At 60.8% G+C, this 22,642-nt stretch overlaps 1 protein-coding gene across 1 annotated transcript in view; it reads right to left on the bottom strand.

The window, feature by feature from the left end:
• EPB41L1 (erythrocyte membrane protein band 4.1 like 1) overlaps positions 1-17,035 on the bottom strand; it is a gene marked incomplete at its 5' end in the record, with an annotated part of 29,704 nt that extends 12,669 nt beyond the window's left edge. The window contains 12 exons of the mRNA XM_082491070.1: positions 6,043-6,234; positions 8,747-8,895; positions 9,313-9,488; positions 9,626-9,723; positions 10,508-10,660; positions 10,989-11,076; positions 11,182-11,400; positions 11,696-11,771; positions 12,449-12,491; positions 12,570-12,674; positions 15,942-16,106; positions 16,877-17,035. Of these exons, the coding sequence (XP_082347196.1) occupies positions 6,043-6,234; positions 8,747-8,895; positions 9,313-9,488; positions 9,626-9,723; positions 10,508-10,660; positions 10,989-11,076; positions 11,182-11,400; positions 11,696-11,771; positions 12,449-12,491; positions 12,570-12,674; positions 15,942-16,106; positions 16,877-17,035 (1,623 nt within the window). The remainder of the gene's footprint in view (positions 1-6,042; positions 6,235-8,746; positions 8,896-9,312; positions 9,489-9,625; positions 9,724-10,507; positions 10,661-10,988; positions 11,077-11,181; positions 11,401-11,695; positions 11,772-12,448; positions 12,492-12,569; positions 12,675-15,941; positions 16,107-16,876) is intronic.
• Positions 17,036-22,642: the final 5,607 nt, after the last annotated feature.

Genomic DNA, 22,642 nt, shown 5'->3' with positions numbered 1-22,642 from the left:
TGGAAGTACAGAAGTGGGGGACAACGCTCCCAGCAGACACATTAACAGCCATCGGGGCATCTCTCATGAGGCAGGGGAACACAGCTGGGGAAACCCAACTGGGACAACCCACCTGACTCCCATTTTCAGCTGGCTCTAGCAATCCCCCTGAGCAGAGGGTGAGATCTCATTGTAGGCAACGGGCTGTGTTTTGAGTAGCTTCACTCTCAGCTTCATCCATGTGCCCTAAGACTATGTCAGGCTGCCAGGAGCATGAGCAAGAAACGAAACCACCTTTTGGCACCAGAAAAGCCCTTTCCCCTTCCTACCAGATGGCGTAGCTCAGATTCACTCCAAAGTCCATCCTTCCTTTCCAGCTCTCCAGGGAAATCTCATCAGAAGCAATTATTCAGTGGAGGTTTCTAGCAATGTTGAAACCAAGCGGTTCAGAAAATGTAACCTGTAAAAGGTTACCTGAGAAACGTAAAAGACGACCACAGGCTTGGCAGCTGAGACAGCTATGGGTACTGCAGCAAGGACCAAGCAAAGGTTGTGGAGCATCCTGCAGCAAGGCCACAGTGGGTATGTGACATACCCCAGGGCGTATCGGTGCCGCTGCGCAGGCGAGGATGCCAGATTACTGTTACTACGCACGTTTGTCCTGCAAGACAGCTAAAGACTTCGCGAGTGCCAAGAACAAAGCACAGCTAAAATTCAATCACTTCTGAAACAGAAGGTAGAAAATAATCCACAAGGCAGCAGCAGGAAAACACGTGCACCGATGAGGAAGCCCAGCAGCCTTCCCGGGCACCCTAGTGCAGGTAGCGGACACGCGAAGGGCAATGCTGCGGGCACGCTCCTGCAGCGTTCACCACGGGGCTGGCTCTGCCCGTGACACCAGGTGCCGGGGCACCAGCCCGCGGGCAGAGCCGGCGTCACTTCTGCGGGCTGGGCAGGACCGACCCTCGGTGGCACCCGGAGGCACTCCAGCCCCTGCGAGCTCGGGGGCCAGCTGCTCACTCCCCACTCAAACGAGGAAAAATAATCGCTGAAAATGTGAGCCATGCCCCATGTGGGGCGAATGTTTGGAGCAGTTGCACCCAAAATGGAAACCTGATCACTGATATTGAACCAGGGGAGACGGGGGACAGAGGGAAGCAGAGCGAGAGGGAAGGGAAAAGAAGATGAGATTAGAGGAGAGAGAGAAAGGAGGAAAACCAATTACTAGCGGAAGGGCTTCCACAAGGAGGGGAATTGGAAATTGGTGAAAGCCCCTGGCAGAAAAATTCCAGCTCCCAGCTCCTGCCTTCTTCACCAACTGCCACAGAGAGCCAAGCTCCCCAGGCACCGTGCCCCGGGCCTCTCCCTGGCAGCACCCGGGCAAGCAGCAGGCCTCACGCCTGTCCCCCTGCCCCGGGCTCTGGCAGGAGCGTGGCCGTCCCCTGAAGAACCCCCCCTGAGTGCCAGCAGGGCTGTGCCCGGGGGGGAGACACCACACCACAGGGGGCTGCGCACGGGGACGGCCCGACGCGGGCTCCCTGCGAGAACGTCGAGTCACCCCCAGGGCAGAGGCTCCTCACACTGCCAGGCCAGCCGCTGGGATGGCACATGTGCATTGCAAGCCACACCACATAATTGGCAGTGAGGGCACCCTCCTCCACAGATGGAAGACGGGTCCTTGCCAGGGACTCTGCCATGGCACCTACACCCTGCCACAGCCAGGCACCCGTGCTGGAGGAGCCAGGTCTTCAGGAGACGTGTCCTCCACCAGCTCCCTACAGCATCGCTCGCACAAACCTCTCTGACACCCCTTTACCCTGCACTCCCAAGCACTCCAGGTCCCTTACTCCACACCTGCTTCCAATGCAGGTTTTACTTCTTCCTAGTCCATGGAAATCGCAACAGAGGCAGTCAGTGACCACCAGGAGCACCAGGCTGCAGCTAGGTCTTTCACAGTTGGGTTTGACCCATGAAAGCAACATTATCACTAACTCGGTGGCTGCGTTGGACCTGCTGGGAAGCCCAGGTTGGTCTCTGGCATTCCCTCAACACCAGTCTTCCCGTTCAGTAGTGATGCTCGTGATGAATTTAACCAGAAGTCTGCTTACTTTCCTGAGGGTACAGCAGCTTCTCTTCTGCTCCTGCACTGCAGTCTCATTGCTCTCTGCAGCCAAGGTGAGGATGGACATGTTGTGAACACATGAGCACACTCTTCAGCAAAGCCGTCTCGTCCCCCTTCTTTGGCTGCAAACCAGAGTCCTTTGGAGAAGATATTCCCTGGACAAAGATGATGACTTCCTTCAGGCTCCTTCTCTGAGTTAAGGCTTGAGATATAAGTTGTAGATCAAAAAGCCTTAAGACAAGTCTTCTGAAGCCTGGAACAATGTGTTTATCCATGGCAGCACCTCTCAACCAGTAACAAAAACCCCAAAGCTCCAGATTTATTTCCAAACCAGCTTCTTTCTCCTCAAACTTTGTTGGGATGAGCACATCCCACTCCAAGGGAGCAGCCAACTACTCTGTGGTGTGATCTGAACTCTGCTCTGGTGGGCTCAGCACCAGCTCCAGCCACAGTTCTGGTGCCACAGCTCATGGCAGCCTTTGTGTCCCCAGAGCTTGAGGACTCTTGGGGATGTTCGGAACAAACATCTGGATACTTGGGTATGTCCTCCAGGAAAGAAGAGAGCTTCTGGAGCTTTGGAGGTCAGTGGGCTGGCAGGACAGTGTGTGCCAAGATAGGAGCTGAGTCTAAGAAGTGATGATGCTGGGAAGGGTCTGTCCATAGAGCAACCTTGATTTCCCAAGGGATAATTTACTTTCACGCTTCGTCCCCGTGCCCCAGCGCATCTCTTCTAGGAACAGGAGCATTTGGGAAGGCCATTCTCACTGTCACCTACATATCACGAGACAGCAAGCTGGTAGAAATGAAAGAAACGATGGCATGGAGCAGAGACACCCTTCCGCCCCTGCCAACAAGGCCTATAACCTCGACAGAGCCCAGAGTAGGCAGGAGTCTTCTCCCTTCGGCATCCTTCAATGTCCCTGACGTCTTTCCTTGCTCCTCAGGGAGACCCAGCTCACCAGCAAGGAAAGCACAACCCTCAAGACAAAGGAGGGGAGAATGAATTAATCTTGAGACAACACACTGGGTTGCTGTGTCACCCAAAGCTGAAGAGACTCCCAGCACCTCGCAGCCCAGCATTCTGGTCCTCCAGCAGGGGTGAGGACCGAGGGATGGAAGGGAGGGTGGAGACGCATGTAGCTAGGGGTGACAGATAACCCAGCCTCAGCAGGTCTGAAGCCCACGGGCACCGAGGGACTTTCTGACTGAGAGTGATGAGAGCTCCAAGCTCTGCAGATGTGCTGTCCTCACGTCATCACCCTCTCGGGGCCATGAATTCCTCGTGGCAACCACAGGCCAGGAGAGGACAAGTTCCCACATATTGACTGCTGAGTCTCAGCCACTAACGCCTGGAGAGGAATCACCAGCGAGGCCACCTTGGCACCTGCACCACAGCGCAGCCCTGGCACCTCCAGAGGGTGGAGGGGAAGATTCTCTGAATCCAGAGACGCAGGCGCACCTCACTTCTGCTGTTTCTGTCCACCAGCTCCTAAATACTGGCACGTAGAGGGTCCCACTATGGACCTGCTGCTGCAGCACCCAAGCTTCACTGAAGATGCCTGCACCCTTGTTGAAGCCCGAGGCTGTGCCTGAGCACTCACTCACACCCATACTGCCTCCTGGGGACACAAGCTCCGGCCAGCCCAGGTTCGGGCTCCAGCTGTGCTGGCAGGACACGGCTTGCCACCGCTGGCAGCTTCTGCACTGACTAAGGGAGATGACAGGGAGCAAGAGTGGGACCAGCCTTGCCCCTGCCGCCCTGCCCGACACTGTCTTCCCTGGGGACACTCAGGCAGGACGTGCACCCCAGCACGTCCTGGGCACCGCACTGCAGCAGGGCTGGGTCCAGCCACACCAGAACCCCGTCTCAAAGACCAGTTTTCTTCTGCTCAGTGGTATCTTCTCTTGGTCGTCCTGGGAAACAACCACTGTCACATGAGATAAAGTCCGCATGCAAGCAGTGCCGAGAGCCCACGTTCCTCACCCGCGGGCACTGCACGAGGCCATCGAAGGCAGCAGGACCCTGCTTTGCACAGGCATAAGACCAACACTTCCGACGCCTCCAGAGATGCCCTATTTCAGGGTGCTTGTGCCCGGGGAACTGTAAGTGTAGCCGAAGCGAAGAGAAAGCACAAGGGATTGCTAAAGAGAGTTTGTAGCTGCCTGCCTGCTTGCACCTAGAGCGGAGACCCACAGAGTGCCCGTGCCATAGGGTCAGCACTGCCTCAGGACCCCCAGCCCCGGCCTCCAGCCAGCCCCGGGGGTGCACAGCAGGGAGGTCTCTCCCAGGACCCCGTCTCACAGCCCAGAAGAAACAGTCAGGGGAGCAGATTTCACCAACAGCCCTGTCCTGGCGAGGGATCCTGCCCATCGCTGGAGAGGGGACCCACCCAGGGGGGCTCAGAGGGCAGGAGCCACCTCGGCAGGCCAGAGGGACCCACGGGGGGGGACACGACAAACTGAGAGCGAGGGGTGGGGAGAGAAGGAGGATGGTGAGAACCTCAGGAGAAGAGACAAGGCTTTTCTGCGTGAAAGACTCCATGCTTAGGGAAGCTCCGTGCTCGGATGCAAAACCGTCTAGGGTGTCCTCTTCCATCGTCTGTGCCAGCACGGAAACCCCAGCACCCATGGGGAAAGAGAGAGAGAGAGAGAGAGACAGACAGAGAGACAGAGAGAGAGAGAGCACATGAGAAGGAATGAAGGAACAAATGGTGGGTGGGTAGATGGATGGACAGGTGGATAGATGGATGGACAGAGGTCACAGCTATGCCAGCTCTAGATGCTCCATTTACATCTCTGCGTTTTATATATTTCTTTGTAAAAAAGATGTGGGATGAAGTCCCTCTTCCTGTCCCCAGCTCAGTGCTTTGACGAGGGGCTGTTCTCACCTCTGCCCAGGTCACCCTGCGGCCCCAGGTCCCCGGTCAGCGCTGGGGACCAGCAGACACACATGCACATCACGAACCCCCCGCAGGGAGCCCCTGGCCTTGCCACCCTGCACCCTCCTCGCAGCCCAGCCCCATTGGGACTGTCCCCGGGGGGGTGAGCCAGGGCAAAGAGGGCCGTGCATGTGGCATCCACCCTGCCTGGAGCCACGGCCACTGCTGCGAGCACAGGACTGGCTCCAGACCTCCCATCGGGGGGAGAACACGGCAGAGGGGAGAGCACAGGGAGGGTCCCTGGCAGGGAGAGGGCATCCAGGCTGGCAGACGCCCTTGCCACATGCTGCCTGTACCGAGCCAACCAGGAACCCAACACCACAGAGCACCCAGCTGTGACACCCGCGTCCTTCACGCAGCACCGGGGGCTCTGCATGTCCCGGCACCCCCAACTCCAGCTCCCCAGGCGCCATCCTTTCACACTCGCGGTCCCACCACAAAGCCAGCCGGCAAAGCACCCAGCAGGGGAGGAGGACATGCGCGCAGGATGCCAGTGTGGCACCACTCAGCCCTCCGCCAGCTCCCACCACCCAGGTCCTGGCTGGTGAGGGCACCATGGGGCACCTCTGCGCGGGTGCTTGGTCCTGCCCTGCTGAGGACAGCCCTCGGGCAAGAGCTGCACCGGGCACTGCCACGCACTGGCCCTGCTGATACGAGGGGTGAGGAGAGCCCCATCTCCTGGGCCACCAAAGCCACAGCCCAACTCTCAGGTACTCCCAGAACACAGCCCTCCGGAGAAGGATGAGAAGTTCAACCCCACGCAGTGCCGGGGCACAAGGGGAGTTCACCACCAGCAGTGTGAAAACGCTGAGCTTGTTTCAAAAATTAGAGACAAGGGCCTGACCAAAGGCCCCCTCCTGCCACCCCGTGTCCCCACCACCCAGTTTCCACCATGCTCCCCGCCAGGGTCGCGCAGGAGGCAGACACCCAGAGCCCAACAGCTGAGGAACACCTTCCCACGAACAGCCTGATCCCCTCCGTAAGAGAAGCAGCAAAACAAACCTCGCCGGCCTTTTCTGGGGTTCCCTTTGGTGTTTCATCCTCGTGTTTGGGTGAGGAAGAGGCTGGCGAGGAAGGCAGCCTCCTGTCCCGGTCCCTGTGGACCAGCTTGCTGTTGGGCTCCTTCAGGGTCCGTTTCAGCTCATTGATGCTGGCCTGATGCTTCAGCAAAACATCTTCTGGCTTGTCTAAAAACTTGGGGAAGGAGAGAGGAAGATAACAATGATTAAAGCACCAGGCAAGGCAAAAAAAAAGAGGAGCAAGGGCAACTGGGAGGGTTTGCTTCACACTGGGCTTGAATTTAGGGTCTCGAGAGCCAAATGAAGAGCGTGTCAGAGCACCCTGGTCTGCAGTTCTCACTAAGACCGTTGCAGGGAGCAGCAAACAAGCAGCACGTGGCCGAACGTGCGTGGCAAGCTTCCCTCCGTGAAGGGCACAGCATGCCCCTTGGGCATCTCCAGCACGGCCGGTTGAGCACAAGCTAAGCCACCGGGAAGAAGAGAGCGGGCTCTCGCTTGGGATCAGCAAGGGATCGGGCCCCGTTGGAAATACCAGCAGCCGCCTCTGCTGCTCCCTCGTGCCGGGCACAACGGGAGCCCGAGCCGCTGTCCCAGCAGGGCAGGAAACCGGCATTTCCAACAGAGCTCCTTGGAAACGGGCTTCCGCCAACAGGCAGGAGGCCAAGGGCTGGTCGGAGATGTCCAGCATGGATCCAAGCCTGGATCACCACGGAGCAGCCTTGGCCCAACGGCGGCCTGGGGTGGGGTGGGGTCTGGCCTGCTGAGGAGAGAGGAGAGCTCAGAGCGCTCAAGTGCAAAGTAGGGTTCAGGCGTTAGAGCATCGTTCTGTGACGGTACAGGCACCAGGGTGGCTCCCCTCGGCCTGCCGCAGAGGTGGGCAAACTGGCTCAGAGCAAGAACCAGCAAGAGCAAGAACCCGGGCTTCTGCTTCAAACTCAAACCTCTTTGGAGGTTCGAAAGGAGTCACCTAAAATACCTCCCCGGTATTTCACCTCAGCAACAGCCCAGAGACCCAGGAGAGTCCCATGAAAAAACCAGAGCAAATTATCCAGATCCTGAAGGCTCAGCACAACTCACGGAAACGCTCCCCCCGTGGACCCGCGTGTCTGAGCCGGGGAGAAGCGATTCGTGGTTTGCCCACCTCTGGGCTCGGGGTGCGCCGGGGGAGCAGCACATGCACATGCAGCGGGGTAAGCAATGAGGCGGGCAGGGGAGGGACCGGGACCGGTGCCCACCGCCCCGGCGGGGTCTGCCCTGTGGTGCCGAGCGGGACGGTGAGGGCTTGCGTGGTGCCAGTGCGGCAAACCCCATGGCCCGGCTGTGTTCGCCCCCATCGACAGCTCCGGCGAGGATCTACATCCCACTGTGAGCGGAGGGGAAACCCCCGGGGGAGCAGCCGTGGATTTTAGGCTGGGATGAATCGTTCTTGCTGGGGAGCCATCGCGGACGTGAGAGTTTGTGCAGGGGAAGGGCAGAGCCTCCCGCTCCTCTGCTCCTCTGGCACAGGGGGTGGGTGACAGTGTCCCTGCAGGCAGCCGAGGGCAGCTCAGAGGCTCGTTTGCCCCCCGGTGGGGTGGGACAGCAGCGGCAGCGCTGTGGAGGAGCTCCAGCCCGGCTCTCTGGGGAGGGGAGCGGGGGGCTGCGGGACAGCGGAGCCGCCGGGCAGGGCAGGTGATGGAGACAGCTCGGGTCAGGCAAAAGCAGAGCGTGGGGTCGGTGCGCCAGCGGGAGCGATGGGACCAGCCTCCACAGGAGAGCTGAGGCCGCGGGGCTGGACGGAGAGGAGACACGAGGCGAGGACATGGTGGAGTCAGTAACACGAGCAGAAGCCGGGTCTTCCCAACGGGCCAAGGACTCGGCGCGGGGGCCTGGCCGTTGCGCCTTGGGAGGGCTCTTGCTCACACGTACGATTAGGACTACCTTACTTAGTGGGATAGAAGATGCCGTGTGCGCGCTGGGGCAGATCCCCAGATCCCACTCATGGGGCTCCTCTAGCATCCAACCCCCCCGCCCTGGTGCATCTTGTATTCCAGTAAATAGGGTGACACACAGTGTTGCTTCGGGAAGGATGGACAATATGATGCACCGATGAGGACTAAGATACTCCAGAGAGAGAATACCTCCTGCTTGTGCCTGGGGGTTGTTTCGTGCTCCGGCTGGCAGCAAAGAGAGGGTTAAAAGTAACCAGCAGGGTCAGTCGAGGGAACTTGTCACAAACATCACAGTTAAGTTGATGGGCTGGTAGGGCGCAGAAGGACCGGACCCCCCCTCCCCTCGCAGTGTGGGGCTGAAACGGGCTGCGGTGTCCCTGGGCCAGCCGGGGGGCTGGGGCAGGGAGTGGGTGGGCTGTCCCCATCACGTCCCAGAGCAGGGTTGCTTCCAGGTCCAGTCCTGCCTGGGGACGAGCCTTGAGACTTTAGGAGGGCGCTGGGGAATGAGAGTTGAGCCGAGCCCCTCTGACAGTCCCATTTCCACCGGTGAGGCCAAAAGCCGTGTCCCAAAGGGTCCCACCAGCCTGGGGCACAGCTGGTGGAAAAAGGGCTGCAGGGGACCGACCTTGCCCCAAGGTGACCCTTCCTGCCTGCAGCCCAGCCCTGCTGCCTGTGCCCGGTCCCCTGCCTGCCCTCTCCAGCTGTGAGCCAGCCTACCCCTCCACCTCCACCCTCCTCTGCCCGCCTCGTCTGTACCTTCAGCTCCTTGATTTTCGTTGGGGTGGTCACCTCCTCGTCCTCTGTCTCAGACCGTCTCCTGCTGCCAAACTCACCGTCCTCATCCCGCTTCTCGCCCTCCGCCCCAGCATCGTGGTTCTCGCTGACGGATGCTGGGCGCGAGAATTCTGTCCGTAGGGGAGAGCTCGGGTCACCCCAGCCCTGCCACCCCCCAACCCCCACCCCAGCCCCCTCCCAGCCCCTGCCCCCCACCCTGCCAGCTCAGTCCTGGGGGCCGAGGAGCCCCAAACGCCCTGCAGCAGGGACGGCTGCTCCCGGGGGTCCCAGGGCACAGGGACCCCTGTCCCCAGGCTGCTCGACCCCAGCCCTGCCATGTCCCCCTGCTCGTGCGCAGTCTGAGCTATCACTTGGGGGGAGGACAGACCCTCTGCCATGGGGCCGGGGACAGCTTCCAGAAAGAAGCCTGATGGCTGCTCTAACCCTGCCAAACGAGCTGCACAGCTCACAGAGATGAGCTGAACAGCATCCCCCCTCGCTCCCGCCAGCCGACCAATCTCCCTCCCCCTCCCCAATTTGGGGCATACCTCCGTCAAGGCTGCGAGACATGGTGTACCGTTTGCTGGAGGAGCGCTCGAAGAAAGGAGCCGGGCGGTCGATGAGGGCACTGGCCTGCCGTGTCTGCGCCTGCGTCCGCCCGCTGTAGCGAAACTTGGAGCCCATCACCAGGAAGCCCTTGGGGGGTGGCTCTGGGGACACCAGCCTAGGGGGGAGAGAGGTGGAGTGCCGTCAGCAAGTCCCAGCCATGCCCCCCGGCGCCACCACTGAGGTCTACCCACTGCGGCAGAGGCCGCCTCTGAGAAGGGAGGCCTGGAGAAGGTTTGGAGAAAGTCTCCTCACCTGAAGAAGGTGTGATGCTCTATGCAGACCTTCCAGAGACGCTTGGCGGAGCGGTGGTTGGGCAGCTTGAAGCCAATGGTGCTCTCAAACTGTTCGTACTTGGGGGGAGAGAGAGACACACCATTACAGGCAGATCCTGCCCTAAAGGACGTGATGGGATGGGACCTGCCTTGCCAAGGCCCTCAGGTTCCCCTGGCAGGAGCCATGACCATGCAAAAAAAGTCGTTTTCAAAGCAGTGCTGGAAAGGTCTGCGCCCAGTCCCTTGGGGAGGTGGGATCACGCCCCCACACTTTTGGCCTAAGCACTTTCCTCAACTGTAAATGGCTTTTCAGTGCAAGATAAATTCCCTCAAGAAACAAAAACCTTTTACAGCTCGTTTCGGTGAGAGGGCATCTCTCTCCCTTTTAGATGCACTGTCCTTGCCCTCCCGCCTGCTGGAAGACGTGGGTGGAAATGCATTCTCCCATCAGTGCACATAAAAGTGAAAAGAGTGAAAATGAAGTTAGAAAATGAAGGGAAAAGCCTCCTGAGGTTTTTTTGTGAAGCATAGAAGACACATCAAAAATGGCCCTCAACCCCCTCTTCCTGGGCAACCTCCCTACGCCAGTGGGGTCACCACGTCTGGCTGGTGGGGAAAGGAGCCTGGGGTGCCCTCAGCCTGCTGAAGTCGCTTTGCCGTTGAGAAAATGAAAGCATGAACAAGAAAGCACTTGCTGAAGGCCTCCACACTCCACAGGAGATGTGTTCTCTTGGCCAGCTCAGACTTGGGACCCTTGGGGCAGAGGCTGGAGCCAGGCGAGGACCTCCCCACCAGGCAGCCCCAGTGCAGCAGAGCAGGCACCCGGCCGTGCCCCGGGGCTGCACCGGCACGTGGCACCCACCTCACCCGGGCGGATCTTGATGTAGAAGTTGCTCCTCTTGTAGGAAATTTTGAGGATCTTGGGCCAGGCAAAACGGTTGATCCTCAGCCGGTCCCTGTAGATGAGGAGGCCGTTGGCACAGACGCCCAGCATGATGTCGATGCCCTCTGAGTCCTGGAGGAGGCAAGAGGGACAGGAGGGGACTGCTCAGCTGCCCCGTAAGAACCAGTTCGGCCAGCAGTACCACGCTCCCTCCTGCTCAGTGCCCTGCTACAAGGGACAATCTGACAGAGAGGTCACTGAATCACAGACTGGTTGAGGTTCTCTGGAGGTCCCCTGGTCCAACACAGGGCCACCCAGAGCGGCTGCCCAGGACTGCGTCCTGGTTGAACCTTCCCTGTGGGAGGAAGGGACTGGGCAGGAAGGGGTGTGCAGGCAGCAGGGCAGGATGGGGTGGCACTGGCCATCGCTCTGGCAGCCCCACAGCCCCTCGGCCCCATACCTTGGCATGGTGCAGGTCCACTCCGTACATGGAGAGCTTCTTGGCGTTCTCCAGGAAGTGGATCTCCGCTTCCCCAGGGGTCATTCCCCTGCAGGGAGACAGAGAGGGGGACACGTGGCTGGGCGCCCCACCGGGCATGGGCCAGCTGCCTGGTGCCTTCCTCACCACCAGCCCGTCTTCTCCTGGGGCTCACCGGTAGGTCTTGTGCAACTCCATGATGCGCTCCTCCAGCTCCCGTGTCTGGTTGGGGGCGAAGCGGATCTCGTTGACGTAGTTGCCCACGTGCTCCTCGGCATCATAGTCACCCAGCTCGGCCTGCACGGCGTAGGAGCCCAGCAGGGCGTGTGTGACAAAGGAGCAGGGCAGGCGCCCCGTGATGATGTCCGCACGGAGCTGCAGGCACAGGTAGTATCTGCAGGAGGGGGCAGAGGGTGAGAGCGTGCCCTCCACAGCAGGCTGCGGCTCCCCGGAAAGCGGCAGCGTGCATCCATCCCACCTCGCACTGCTGTGAGCGGGGACTGCCACCTCCCACGGCCACCTTCCTGGCCCCGCTCTGCGTGATTTAGACGTGCCACCCGCAGCGGGAGGACAACGAGACCGCAGACATTCCCCCAGCTGCCCACGTCCCACCTGAGCCCTGCTCACGCTCCCAGCCCATCCCTGGGGACCTGCCCCAGCGCCTGTGCCCATGGAGGGGTGATGCTCACCTTGTGATGTCTTCCGTGAGCTGGGCAGGGTCTGGAGGGTAAAACTTCACGGTGAAGGCGAAGTTCCAGGGCCCGCCTAGGGAGGGGAGAGAGCAGTAAGGGCAGCACCCACGCTGGCTGCACGCAGGGGTGCAGGAGTGTCCGGGCACCCACTAAGGGTCCCACGACTCCCCCAAGTCCCGCACAGGGCAGGGACAAGGGGGCTCCAGAAGCTGCCAGGAGAACAGCCATCGGGACACCAGCATGACTTGGTTTATCCTCCCCAAACAGCTGGGGAGAGAAAAGCATCACAATTTCAGGAGCCATCCGCTCAGCGTGACCACCAATGACACAGCAAAAGCCTCACATGTCCCAGAAGGTGACACCTTGGGCAACAGCCCTTCTGCCACCCCAGCAAGGCAACAGGCACAGGCAAAGACACCTGTCCTGGCAAGCTCCCCACTCTTCCCCCCATCCCTCTCCTCCCTGCTCAGGGCAGGTGGGGATGGCACCCAGAGAGGGACCAGGTCTCAGCCAGCTCTCCGGTGGCACAGAGAGGGCCCTTTGCTCCCCACACCTGCCAGGAGTAAGAGGAGAGGTGGGAAACAGGCAGCTGAACGAGCAACAGCATCCCTGTCCCCGGGCCAACTGCCAAAGGTCCCCTCCAGGGCAGGTGGGGAGGGGACCTGCTGGAGGACAGCCACGGCCGAGCCAGCCAGGAGCCTCGTGGGACACCCCGGGGCTGGGGAGGATGGACCTTCCCCGGGGACTTACTGCGGATCTGCTTCTTGATCTCCTTGGAGGGGTCCAGCCAGTTCTGCAATGAGGAGACAGCGGGTCAGGGGGGGACTTGCCACCACGGAGGGGGCGGCCACAGAGAGACCCCCATGCTCACCTTCTGGCTGTCCGAGTCACAGAAGGTGAGGCCGAAGTAGTCCTTCTCCAGGAGGTTGAGGTGCTCGCACACCATGTCGAAGAGGACCTGGCCTCGGGCGTGCTTCTGTCGGAGACACGGAGAGACTGATGGTGAGCCGGCTCCCTTGTTCCCCTGCAGACCCAGCAGGCGCAGGCAGCGCCCGCTGGGTGCAGGCAGGGAGCACTGGGGAGGCTGCCCTGGCCCTCCAGGTGACCACCAAAAGGTGCTGGCAGCCCTCTCCCCCAGCAGCACCGCTTTGGGGACACCCAGGCAGTCCCAGGGCTGTGGGGATGGGGCATGGTCGAGCCAAGCCAGGGCGGTGCAGGCAGCAGGTCCCGCAGGCCAGGGGGACCCGGTGCCCACCCGGCTCATCCCCCATCACACCAGGAGACAGGGATGCCAAACCAGAGAGGGGTCCAGCCAGCTCAGGCACCTCCGCTCCAGACTAGTAAGCTGGAACAAACTCACCCCAGAGCTCATGGTGGCCGGCGCTGCCCATGGGACAAGCTCCTTCCCAACACTCTCCCCGCTGGTGGCGGTGGCAGCTGGGTCCCAAAGCACGGCATGACAAACGAGAGCCCCGAAGAGCCTGAGCCATGTGCAGGGACTGAGGGCACCCTCATTATCTGGTGGTCCTTTGAGTTCCCCTGAATTTCCCTTTGTTACTGGTGGCAGCGAGGCGCAGGCTCGCTCAGGGAGATGGAAGAATAACCCCTCCCATGCATGTTTCTCCCCTCTCCAAGGCATCCATTTACCAGAGGCACCTTCACCACTCACCCCAGGGACGGCAGCCCCGGGCACCAAGCGGCACAGTCCTGGTGGCTCACCGCCCCCGACTGCAGCCCCAGGCTCCTGCCGCCCTCCAAAGCTTTTCCAGCCACTGCTGTCACCCTTCTCGGGTCTCCTCCCTCCTGCTGACCCGGGTTTTGAAGGCAAGGGCTCACCCCCAGCACGTGCTGGGGTGTCACACTGAACGCTTTGACTCCCCTTTTTGATTTGTATTGAATTAAGCCTTAATTAAGCGTGCAGGCAAGGCACAGCTATTCCCACGGGGCCGGCGAGAAAGAGAGAAGAAATGCAGCTGCAGCCTTTCAACGCTGAACCCTCTCCCCTGTGCCCCAGGTGGCTTTTTTTTCGGGAGCGGCGGCTCTCTAAAAACTCGACCCCATCACACAGAATCACACAGAAAGGTCAGGGTTGGAAGGGCCCTCTGGAGCTCCCCCAGTCCCACCCACCACCAGAGCAAGGGCACCTCCAGCAGTGGCACAGGACATGTCCAGGCGGGTTTGGGATGGCTCCAGAGTGGGAGACTCCCCCCCTCTCTGGGCAGCTGTGCCAGTGCTCTGCCGCCCGCACAGGAGAGAAGTCCCTCCTCAGGCTGAGATGGAACTGCCTATGCTCAAGTTTGTGCCCATTCCCTCTTGTCCTATCACTGGGCACCACTGAAAAAAGACTGTTCCCACCCCCCTGGCACCCTGCCTTTGGGTATTGATAAGCATTGATAAGATCCCCCTCAGTCGTCTTTTCTCCAGACTAAAAAGCCCCAATTCCCTCAGCCTTTCATCATAAGAGAGATGCTCCATTCCCCTCATCATCTTTGTAGCCCTTTGCTGGACCCTCCCCAGCAGATCCCTGTTTTTCTTGAACCGGGGAGCCCAGAATTAGGCTGTTCCGAGCCCAGAACATCCTCTGCACCGCCTCAGCAGAGAGCTTGTCCTTACGCCCGCCCAGCGAAGGGCACCACTCTGCCCGCCGAGCTGCCTGCAACCCTGTGTTCTGCCTGCCTGCCAGTTTTGCTTGGCCAACGCTACGGGGAAGAGTTGGGGGACGGATAACCCCACCGGGGATCGCACAAGCCTCTCCTGTGCCCTGCCCCCCACCCCCGGCAGTCCCTGGCTGGGTGGGAGGGGGGCTCTGCTCCTTTTCTTCTTCGGGAAGGCTTTCATCTTCCCGACAACCCATCTTCCCACAGCTTTGTGACGAATTTCACTGCTGCAGCGACGAGTCAGGGCTGCCAGAGCGCTGAGATCAAAGGCCACCACTCGCCTGCGCCCACGAACAGGGGGCCAGACCCCCCCCCCCCCGCCTTGGGGTGCTCCCCCATCCCAGGCAGCCAAACGCTCCTGATGCTCATCAGTCCTGCGCGGGACCCAGGGGGAGGCAGGACCCGCAGGCAGATGTGGGGCTGCTCTGCGCCGCCAGCCCCGAGCCGCTGCCAACACAAACTCGTCTGCCCGTTCGCCAGCAGCGAGCGCAAAGCTCGCCCTGGCCAAGGCTCCGGGGCTTCTGCTCCTAAACAACCTCAGCTTTTGTATTTTTAAGCCAAGTCGCCAGTCCTCAAAAACATCCCTCCCACCAGGACGCCGCTGCGGGCCAGAGCAGTGCTGCGCTCTCCAACCCGCAGGCAGGAGACAGCAGCGGCGCTGGGGACACAAACGGGTGCTCCCGGCAAGTCCCGCTCCTCCAGCTGCCTTTGCCGCTGCCGCAGGGCCACAGGACCCTTCCCTAAAAGCAGCCTCAGCTCCTGATTTAATCCTGCGTCTCCCCCAGCCTGTCCTGGAAGGGAGAGGTCCCCGCGCGGACAGTGGCTGAAGCAGCGCTGCAGCATCTCCCGCTGCCAAGGCCCGTGCCGGTCCCCTCTGTGCCCCCCCTGCAGTGACAGCCACTACCAGGGAAATGCATTCCCCGTGCCGTCGCTGGCCTGTCGGCTTTCTGGGGAGGGACGAGGCAAAGGGACGAGAGGATGAACATGGGGAGGATGGATGCAAACCCGCCTGGGGCAGCCATGAGGGCCCACGCGTGTCAACCGCTTTCGCACCAACACGTGCACGCGCGTCCTTCGCCCCAGCACGTGGGACAGCCAACACGCTGCGTTCCCGAGGTGTCGGCAGACGGGCTGGCGCGCGGATGTGCCATGCCCGGATTGTCAGGCAGCGCTCTATCCCCCACCTACTCCATTTCTGCTTTTTTAGATGCTGTTTTCTACCACGAGTAGCTGCCAAATTTGGATTCGCTGGGCTGAAATTCCCTGCTAGGGTCTGTCTTTCCAGATTTTTGCCTTATTTTGAAATCTCAACTTCAAAACATTTCTGTGGATCCTCTTCCCTAGGAGAGAGGTACTACAAAGCTGTCCTTAGAAAAGCCCTGCCACCGGGGACGCGCTGGGGTTGGCAGGGTCCCTGGGCTGAGACATGTCCCCTCCTTGGTGCCAGCGCAGCCCCCCTGAAGTTGTCCTGTGCAACTGCTGTAGGTGACCCTGCTCTGGCAGGGGGTGGGACTGGGGGAGCTCCAGAGGGCCCTTCCAACCCCCACCATTCTGGGATTCTGGGATTTTGTGAAGCTGGGACTCACCTCCACTTCGCACTCATACTCGGAGGCATCAAGCAGGGTCACTCGGCAGAGGGCACTCTTCATTTTCTTGGTGGTTTTCTGGGGTGACTTCTGGGTCTTGCTGGGGGTTGTTTTGTCAGAGAGCCCATCCGTCTCGCTGTAGTCCTTCTCCTCCATCTCTGTGCCCTGCAGTGGGGAGACACACCGGGTTACCCAGCACCACTGCCAGGACAGACGGACAGACAGACAGACAGCCGGGACAAGCCCTCCAACAGCAGGCAGAGGAGGGCAGCTGATGGAGGCCAGGCTGGTGGCCTCTTTGGAGTCCACAGTCAAGCCCAGTTCCCCCACCCCACACCACCGGCACAACCAGGGTCCCAGGAAAACGGACGCCCGTGTGCCTGGAGTCAGTTGAGCATCCAAAACCTCTCTGCCCCACCGCCCAGTGCAGCAGGCATGGGCAGGGCAGCATCGTGCCCGCTGGCAGCACTGCTGCTCCCCAGCAGCTCCGGGGCTGACACGGGGGTACAGACATCGGGGTACGGCCACTGGTCCCAGCCCTGCCAGGGACAGCTCGGTCCTGGGACACGGGGCCACCCCCTTCTCTCCCCTCCCTGGCCCGCAGCCACGGCAGTGCCATTGCCAGCACAGTCAGCACTCGGAGCTGCCCGCGCTGCTCCTCCTGCCTGTCCTGCCCACGCTGCTCCTCCTGCCTGCCCTGCCTGCAAGGACCCGTGCAGGCAGCTGGCAGGCAGCCGGCAGAGCCCATCCACTGCCCGGGTCGTAGGGGACTCCCCTCTGGGGTGTTCCCCCGGGACCGACAGCACAGGGGACGTGCCCACCTCAGCTGCCGCACGGACACAGCGATGGGCAGCAGAGCACGGTGGCACGTCCCCATCCTCTGCTGCGCCTTCCTCTCTGCCGCATCTCAGGGCACCCGGTTGTCACCCACTCACCGGCTCTGTATTTCGGGCGTCGGACTGTGCCCCGGGCTTCTCATTGGCCTCAGCGTCCCGGCCAGCGGGGTTGGTGGCTGCGGCCGCCTCCAGCTGCTGCTGCGGAGCCTCCTCCTGCGCGTTTTTCACCTCCGAACCAGGGCCCGTCTCCGTCGTCATGGCCACCGGTCACCCTGCTCTGCCACCGCCACCCACAAGGAGAGACAGGAGGTGTCACCAGGGCACGCGGGGAGGGAGGACGCCGGCCGGGCAGCCAGCACCCCGGGGTGCCCTGGCTGCATGGGCACCCGTGGGACCTGCCCGTCTCTGCCCATCTCTGCCCGTGCGCACAGATGCACTGCCAGGAGGTGGCTTTGCTAAGGACAGCAGCACAGGAGGTCCGGATTTCATACTCAGCTGAGCCAGAGAAGAGCCAGCAGCGTGGGGAGGGACACCGGTGTCAGGGCCGGTCAGGGCAAGGGGCTCACGCCCCATCCCCACACTCACAGCAGGGAGCGGGGCCGGCCATGACCCCCTGCTCCCCCCTGCCCTGGGGCCTTCGGTACCTTCACCAGTATTTTTCACGAGTGGAAGGGTTGATTCTGGGAGGAAAAACCAGGCTGTGAGTCAGGTTAAAGGCTGCACTGACACAGGAAATTGCAAACACGGACAACTCCACATATTGCATCCAGGACAGCTGGGGTTTTTTTTCCCCTCTGGACTTCCCAGCAGCAGCAGCATGCTGGGTTCCCACGGCCGGCGTGGCCGGACCCTGCGCGGTGGCGGGACAGAACCTGCCTCCAGCTCCAGCTGCCTGTCCCATGCAAGATGCGAAAACAAACCCGGGGCCAGGAAGAGGGGAAGGGAAGGCACTTTCTGTGCCGGGGTGCTCAGTAACATGTTTTTCCAGCCTTTATGCAAACGCAGCGTGGGGCTGGCGAGGGCTCCTGGGACAGTCCATGCACACATAAATCATTGAGCACCCTTTGTGACTGTCACCCATCCGCCACTCGGGTTGCTCAGGCCCCACCAGCTCCCCATCGCGGGGCTCCCCGGGCCATGTCCAGCCATGCAGGACCTGCTGGGATCACTGCCACCGGAGCGCCTGAGGGCTGTGGCTGGACAAACTGGCTCAGTCGGCAGCATCTGCCCACGGTCACATCACCCGCCTTGTCCACGGAGCAGCCACATGAGCAGCCCTAATGCCTGCAACACCAGAAAAACTGCACTTTTTTGGAGTGTGGGAGCCCATAGCGGATATCTCTGATCCCTGTTTTGGGAATGACAGCCCACGTGGCCTGGGCAGGGAGCTGCCAAGCCCCAGGCTTTGCCCCAGCCCCGGCAGCACTAACACAGGGATGAGGTCCCAGTGCAGCTCCAGGCCACCCTGGGGCTGGAGGGGTTGCTTGGTGACGTGACATCCTGCCACCATCACCTTCTGTAAGTCCCAACTACCTAAATGCTCTTCTGGCAGGTACAGGACAGCAAGAGCCCGGTCAGGACCACGACCTAAGGCACACAAGGAAAGACCACTTTTAGAACCACAGAACAGTTTGGGGTGGAAGGGACCTTTAAAGATCATCCAGTTTCAACCCTCCTGCCCTGGGCAGGGACACCTCCCACCAGCCCAGGTTGCTCCAAGCCCCATCCAACCTGGCCTTGAACACCTCCAGGGATGGGGCAGCCACAGCTTCTCTGGGCAACCTGCCCCAGGGACTCACCACCCTCACAATAAAACATTTCTTCCTCGTGTCCAATCTAACTCTGCCCTCTTTCAGTTTAAAACTGTTGCCCCTTGTCCTGTCCCTACAGGCCTGGTAAAAAGTCTTTCTCTGTCTTTCTTATAAGTCTTCTTTAAGTATTGAAAGGCCACTATAAGATCTCCCCGGAGCCTTCTCTTCTCCAGAGAACCCCAACTCTCCCAGCCTGTCCTCCCGGCAGAGGGGCTCCAGCCCTCGCAGCATCTCCGGGGCCTCCTCTGGCCGTGCTCCAACAGCTCCGTGTCCTTCTGCTGTTGGGACCCCACGAGCTGGAGGCAGCAGCGGAGCCAAGGGGCAGAATCCCCCCCTCGCCCTGCTGGCCACGCTGCTGGGGATGCAGCCTGGGGTGCCAGTGGCTTTTGGGGCTGCCAGCGCATGTTGCCAGCTCACATCCAATTTGTCACCCCCCGCTATCCCCAAGTCCTCTGCAGGGCTGCTCTCAACCATCCATCCCCCAGTCTGTGCTGGTACTGGGGGTTGCCCCAGCCCAGGTGCAGGACCTTGCACTTGCCCTGGTTGAACTTCATGAGATTCACATAAGCCCATGTCTCCAGCCTGTCCAGGTCCCTCTGGATGGCATCCCCTCCCTCCGACGTGCCAACCACACCACTCAGCTTAGTGTCATCCGCAAACTTGCCGACTTTCTTTTACACAGAAAACACTTCTCACACCACAGCTCATGTCCCACCTCTGCCTTTCAGGTGTCCTCAGCACACTGGGGAGTTGTGAAACCTTCCCCAGAAAAACTGCTAAAACTGGCTCCTGGGGGCGGGAGGGGATGGAGAGGAGGCAAGGGAAGAGACGGGCAGAGAAGACGGAGCGAGTCAGCCTGTGCCTCCCGCTGCCGGGCTCACATTTCCCGGGAGCAGCCCTGTCCCTCAGCCGGGCGGGCAGTGACGCTGCTGCTGGCCGTGCTGGCCGTGCACGCGCTGTGCGGTCACCGCAGAGGGACTTGGTTCACACCAAAAGAGCCAGGATTTCACCCCCCCTGCTCCAGGGCCACGCTCTCCTGGCCAGAACAGGCAGGACAACCTGTCACCAGCACCTGAGAAACATCAGCTCGGCTTCTCCTCACAGACCCCAGTGCTGGGCCCGGGGCACGAGAAGATTTCCAAGGTCACCAGTGGTTTATTTTTTTTCCACAGAGGAAACAGAGTTGCTGCTTTTCCACTGCAAATTCAAGCAGTTGCAGGCTCCCAGCTCCAATCCCTGCGTGGACCATTCCCCGCCGCTGCTGTTTGGATCTGTCGCGGTTTAGGCCAAAATCCACTACTGGGGACCTGGGGGACCCCAGACGGGACCGACAGATGCTCCCCTCTACCCCTCTTCAAAGAGAGAGGCAGAGGAGGAAAAAGAGACTTATGAGTTCAGAAGGAACTGCACAATATGCAGTTAATTTCAGTAGTTAGAAGAGGCCCAGCTAAGAAGCGAAGTTACTGAACAAAATTGGTTCTGTTTTACCTCAAACCAGGATCTCAGTGTGTGAACTTTTTAATTGGCGTGAAATCGCTAAAAATGACAACTGTCACTTTGGGCCAAAAACATGCTGAGTTTTTCACTCGAGGTTTCTAAATCTTCTTCCAAACTACTTTTTCCCTGCACCGGGAAGCACCGATCCCTGAGGAAATGACGGGGGTTGTTTAAGGGTGGGAATTCATCCCATCTCTCCCAGCCAGCACTACTTTTGCATATCAAGCTCTAGTTCAAACCCTGTGACGATGGGCAAGGAGCCTGATCCAGGGACCCTAAATTTCAGTTGAAGCAGGTGAGAGCATGACACGGGAGTGCCGGGGTGGCGGAGCCCCGACAAAGGCACCTGGCAAGCCCCCAGGGCAAACTAGTGACAGGGATAACAGTCCAGGAGATGCCCTGAGGGAGATGGGGCCTGGGGGGAAGCCAGTGACCCCGGGGCACAGCTCGGCTGCAGCTGAGCCCTGCAGATGCGCACAGCCCCGGCGCGGGCAGTGCAGGCCGGGGGGGGACACGCTGGCACTGCCACGCTCCCGGGCACAGCCACAACGGCCGCATTCAGGAGCCAGTGGGGTGTTGGCGCCATGTCACAGAATGACAGAATGGTTTGGGTTGGAAAAGACCTTAAAGATCATCTCGTTCCCTTCCCCTGCCCCGGGCAAGGACACCTCCCCCCAGCCCAGGTTGCTCCAAGCTCCGTCCAACCTGGCCTTGAACACCTCCAGGGATGGGGCAGCCACAGCTTCTCTGGGCAACCTGGGCCTGGGCCTAACTACCCTCACAGTGAAAAATTTCCTCCTAATATCTAATCTAAATCTCTCCTCTTCCAGTGTGAAACCAGTCCCCCTCGTCCCATCACTCCCCTCCCTAATCAAGAGTCCCTCCCCAGCTCTCCTTGGAGCCCCTTTAGGCACTGGAAGGCCACAATACGGTCTCCCCAGAGCCTTCTCTTCTCCGGGCTGGACACCCTCAACTCTCTCAGCCTGTCCCTGTGGGCAGTGCTGCTGCCTGGGGGTCTCTGCCCACCCTCCTACTGCCCACGGTGGAGCCGAGCAGAGACGCCGGGAGCACGGAGCCGGGGCTGCCGACAGCGCTACCACTCGCCCTGACGCTGCTCCTCCTGCAGCAGCGCGGGCGGCAGGCCGGGGGGGCTCATGGCTGGCTGGGGACCCAGGGTCAGCCTCCCCCCAGCAATCCCCCGGGGTGGGTGGCACCCAGCCCCCAGGGCTCGGGCCAGCAGTGGGACACTGCCACCCTTCACCGCAGCCAGGTCACCCGCCCCCGGGGCTGCTGCAGGCCCAGCCACCGAGGCCAGCATGACCCCCAGCACCCCCACTGTTCCCTCCGCCAGGCTGGGGGTGCTCAGTGCACTGGGGGCGCTCAGTGCACTGGGGGCACCGGCAGCACTCCGTAGGGACTGGAGCAGCACTCATGGTGAGGTGGCCGGTGCGACCCGTCCCAGCCCCTTCTCCCCACCAAGGAGGTGGATATTTTCCCCGTGGACTTTCCTACAGCCCTCGAGAGCTCCAAAAGCTGTTTATTATGGGAGCATCTCTGTGCCTTAAGCGGGATCAACCCCTGATTTAAAGGCAGGGGTTCGCTTCCAGACAGGGAGAAGGCGGTGGTGTGGAGCACTTGCTATCACACAGCACTTCCCAGATGCCAAACTCGGCTCCTGCTGCCCCACCTCGCAGGAAGGCCCCCCAGGAGACCCTGGTGCGTGGGGCCACGGGTCCAGAACGGCCATGGTTCCCAGCGTGCTGCCAAAGGGACAGTTTAACTGAGGTATTTGCCAGCACAACCCTTTAGAAGGGATTCAGACCACAACTGCAGTGAGCTTCGTTGAGATCAGTGGAACTGCTGTCCCAAATCGTTTAATTCGCTTCTAAACGATTCCAATCCTGCGGGGCAGGCAGCATGCCCAGGCTCTCCTGGCCCTTCCCAGCACCTAGCCTTGCTCACGCACATTCTTCGGGGCCAGAGCAGCTCCGGCGCCGAGGCCAGCAGAGGCAGGAGGCAGCAGGCACCATCTCCCCAGACCCCTTCTCTCTCCGCGCAGGGCGCTGGCTGAAGGACGACTCAGCATCCGTGATCCCCGGTGCCCCAAGCCAAGCACAACACTGGTTTTCAGGAAGGGCTGGCTCGCTCCTGCGGCAGCTGGATCCAAAATGGGCTGGGGGATATTCCCCTCAGGGCAAACACGAGGCTGGAGCAGGTGAGAGCTCCAGGATACCCAAAGAGGCATGTGGGAACGATGCCTGCAAAGAAAGCTTGAGCAGGATCAGAGGTAGACCTGCTTGTCATGCTTATAATCTCCTCCCATCATCTCCCTGCCTGCTCCTCCTTCCCTCGGTGTTTTCCTCTTCCCCCTTCAAGCTGGAGTGTGGCTTCACGGCTTTCCCAGACGCTCTGCCCCCGCATTTCCCCAGCACATCCCGGCTCTGGCTTCCGCAGCGTTCCCCCTCCCCGAGCCTTTCCTTCCCTGCCGCCTCCAAAAGGGGGTTTCGCCCGAGCCTGCCTTCCCCTTCCCCCTGCCCCTGGGCTGCGTTTCGAGGCC

The sequence above is a fragment of the Vanellus vanellus genome, assembly GCF_965231255.1.
Source record: "Vanellus vanellus genome assembly, chromosome: 15".
In the NCBI taxonomy this organism is placed as follows: domain Eukaryota; kingdom Metazoa; phylum Chordata; class Aves; order Charadriiformes; family Charadriidae; genus Vanellus; species Vanellus vanellus.
This window is presented reverse-complemented; position numbering and strand designations above follow the sequence as displayed.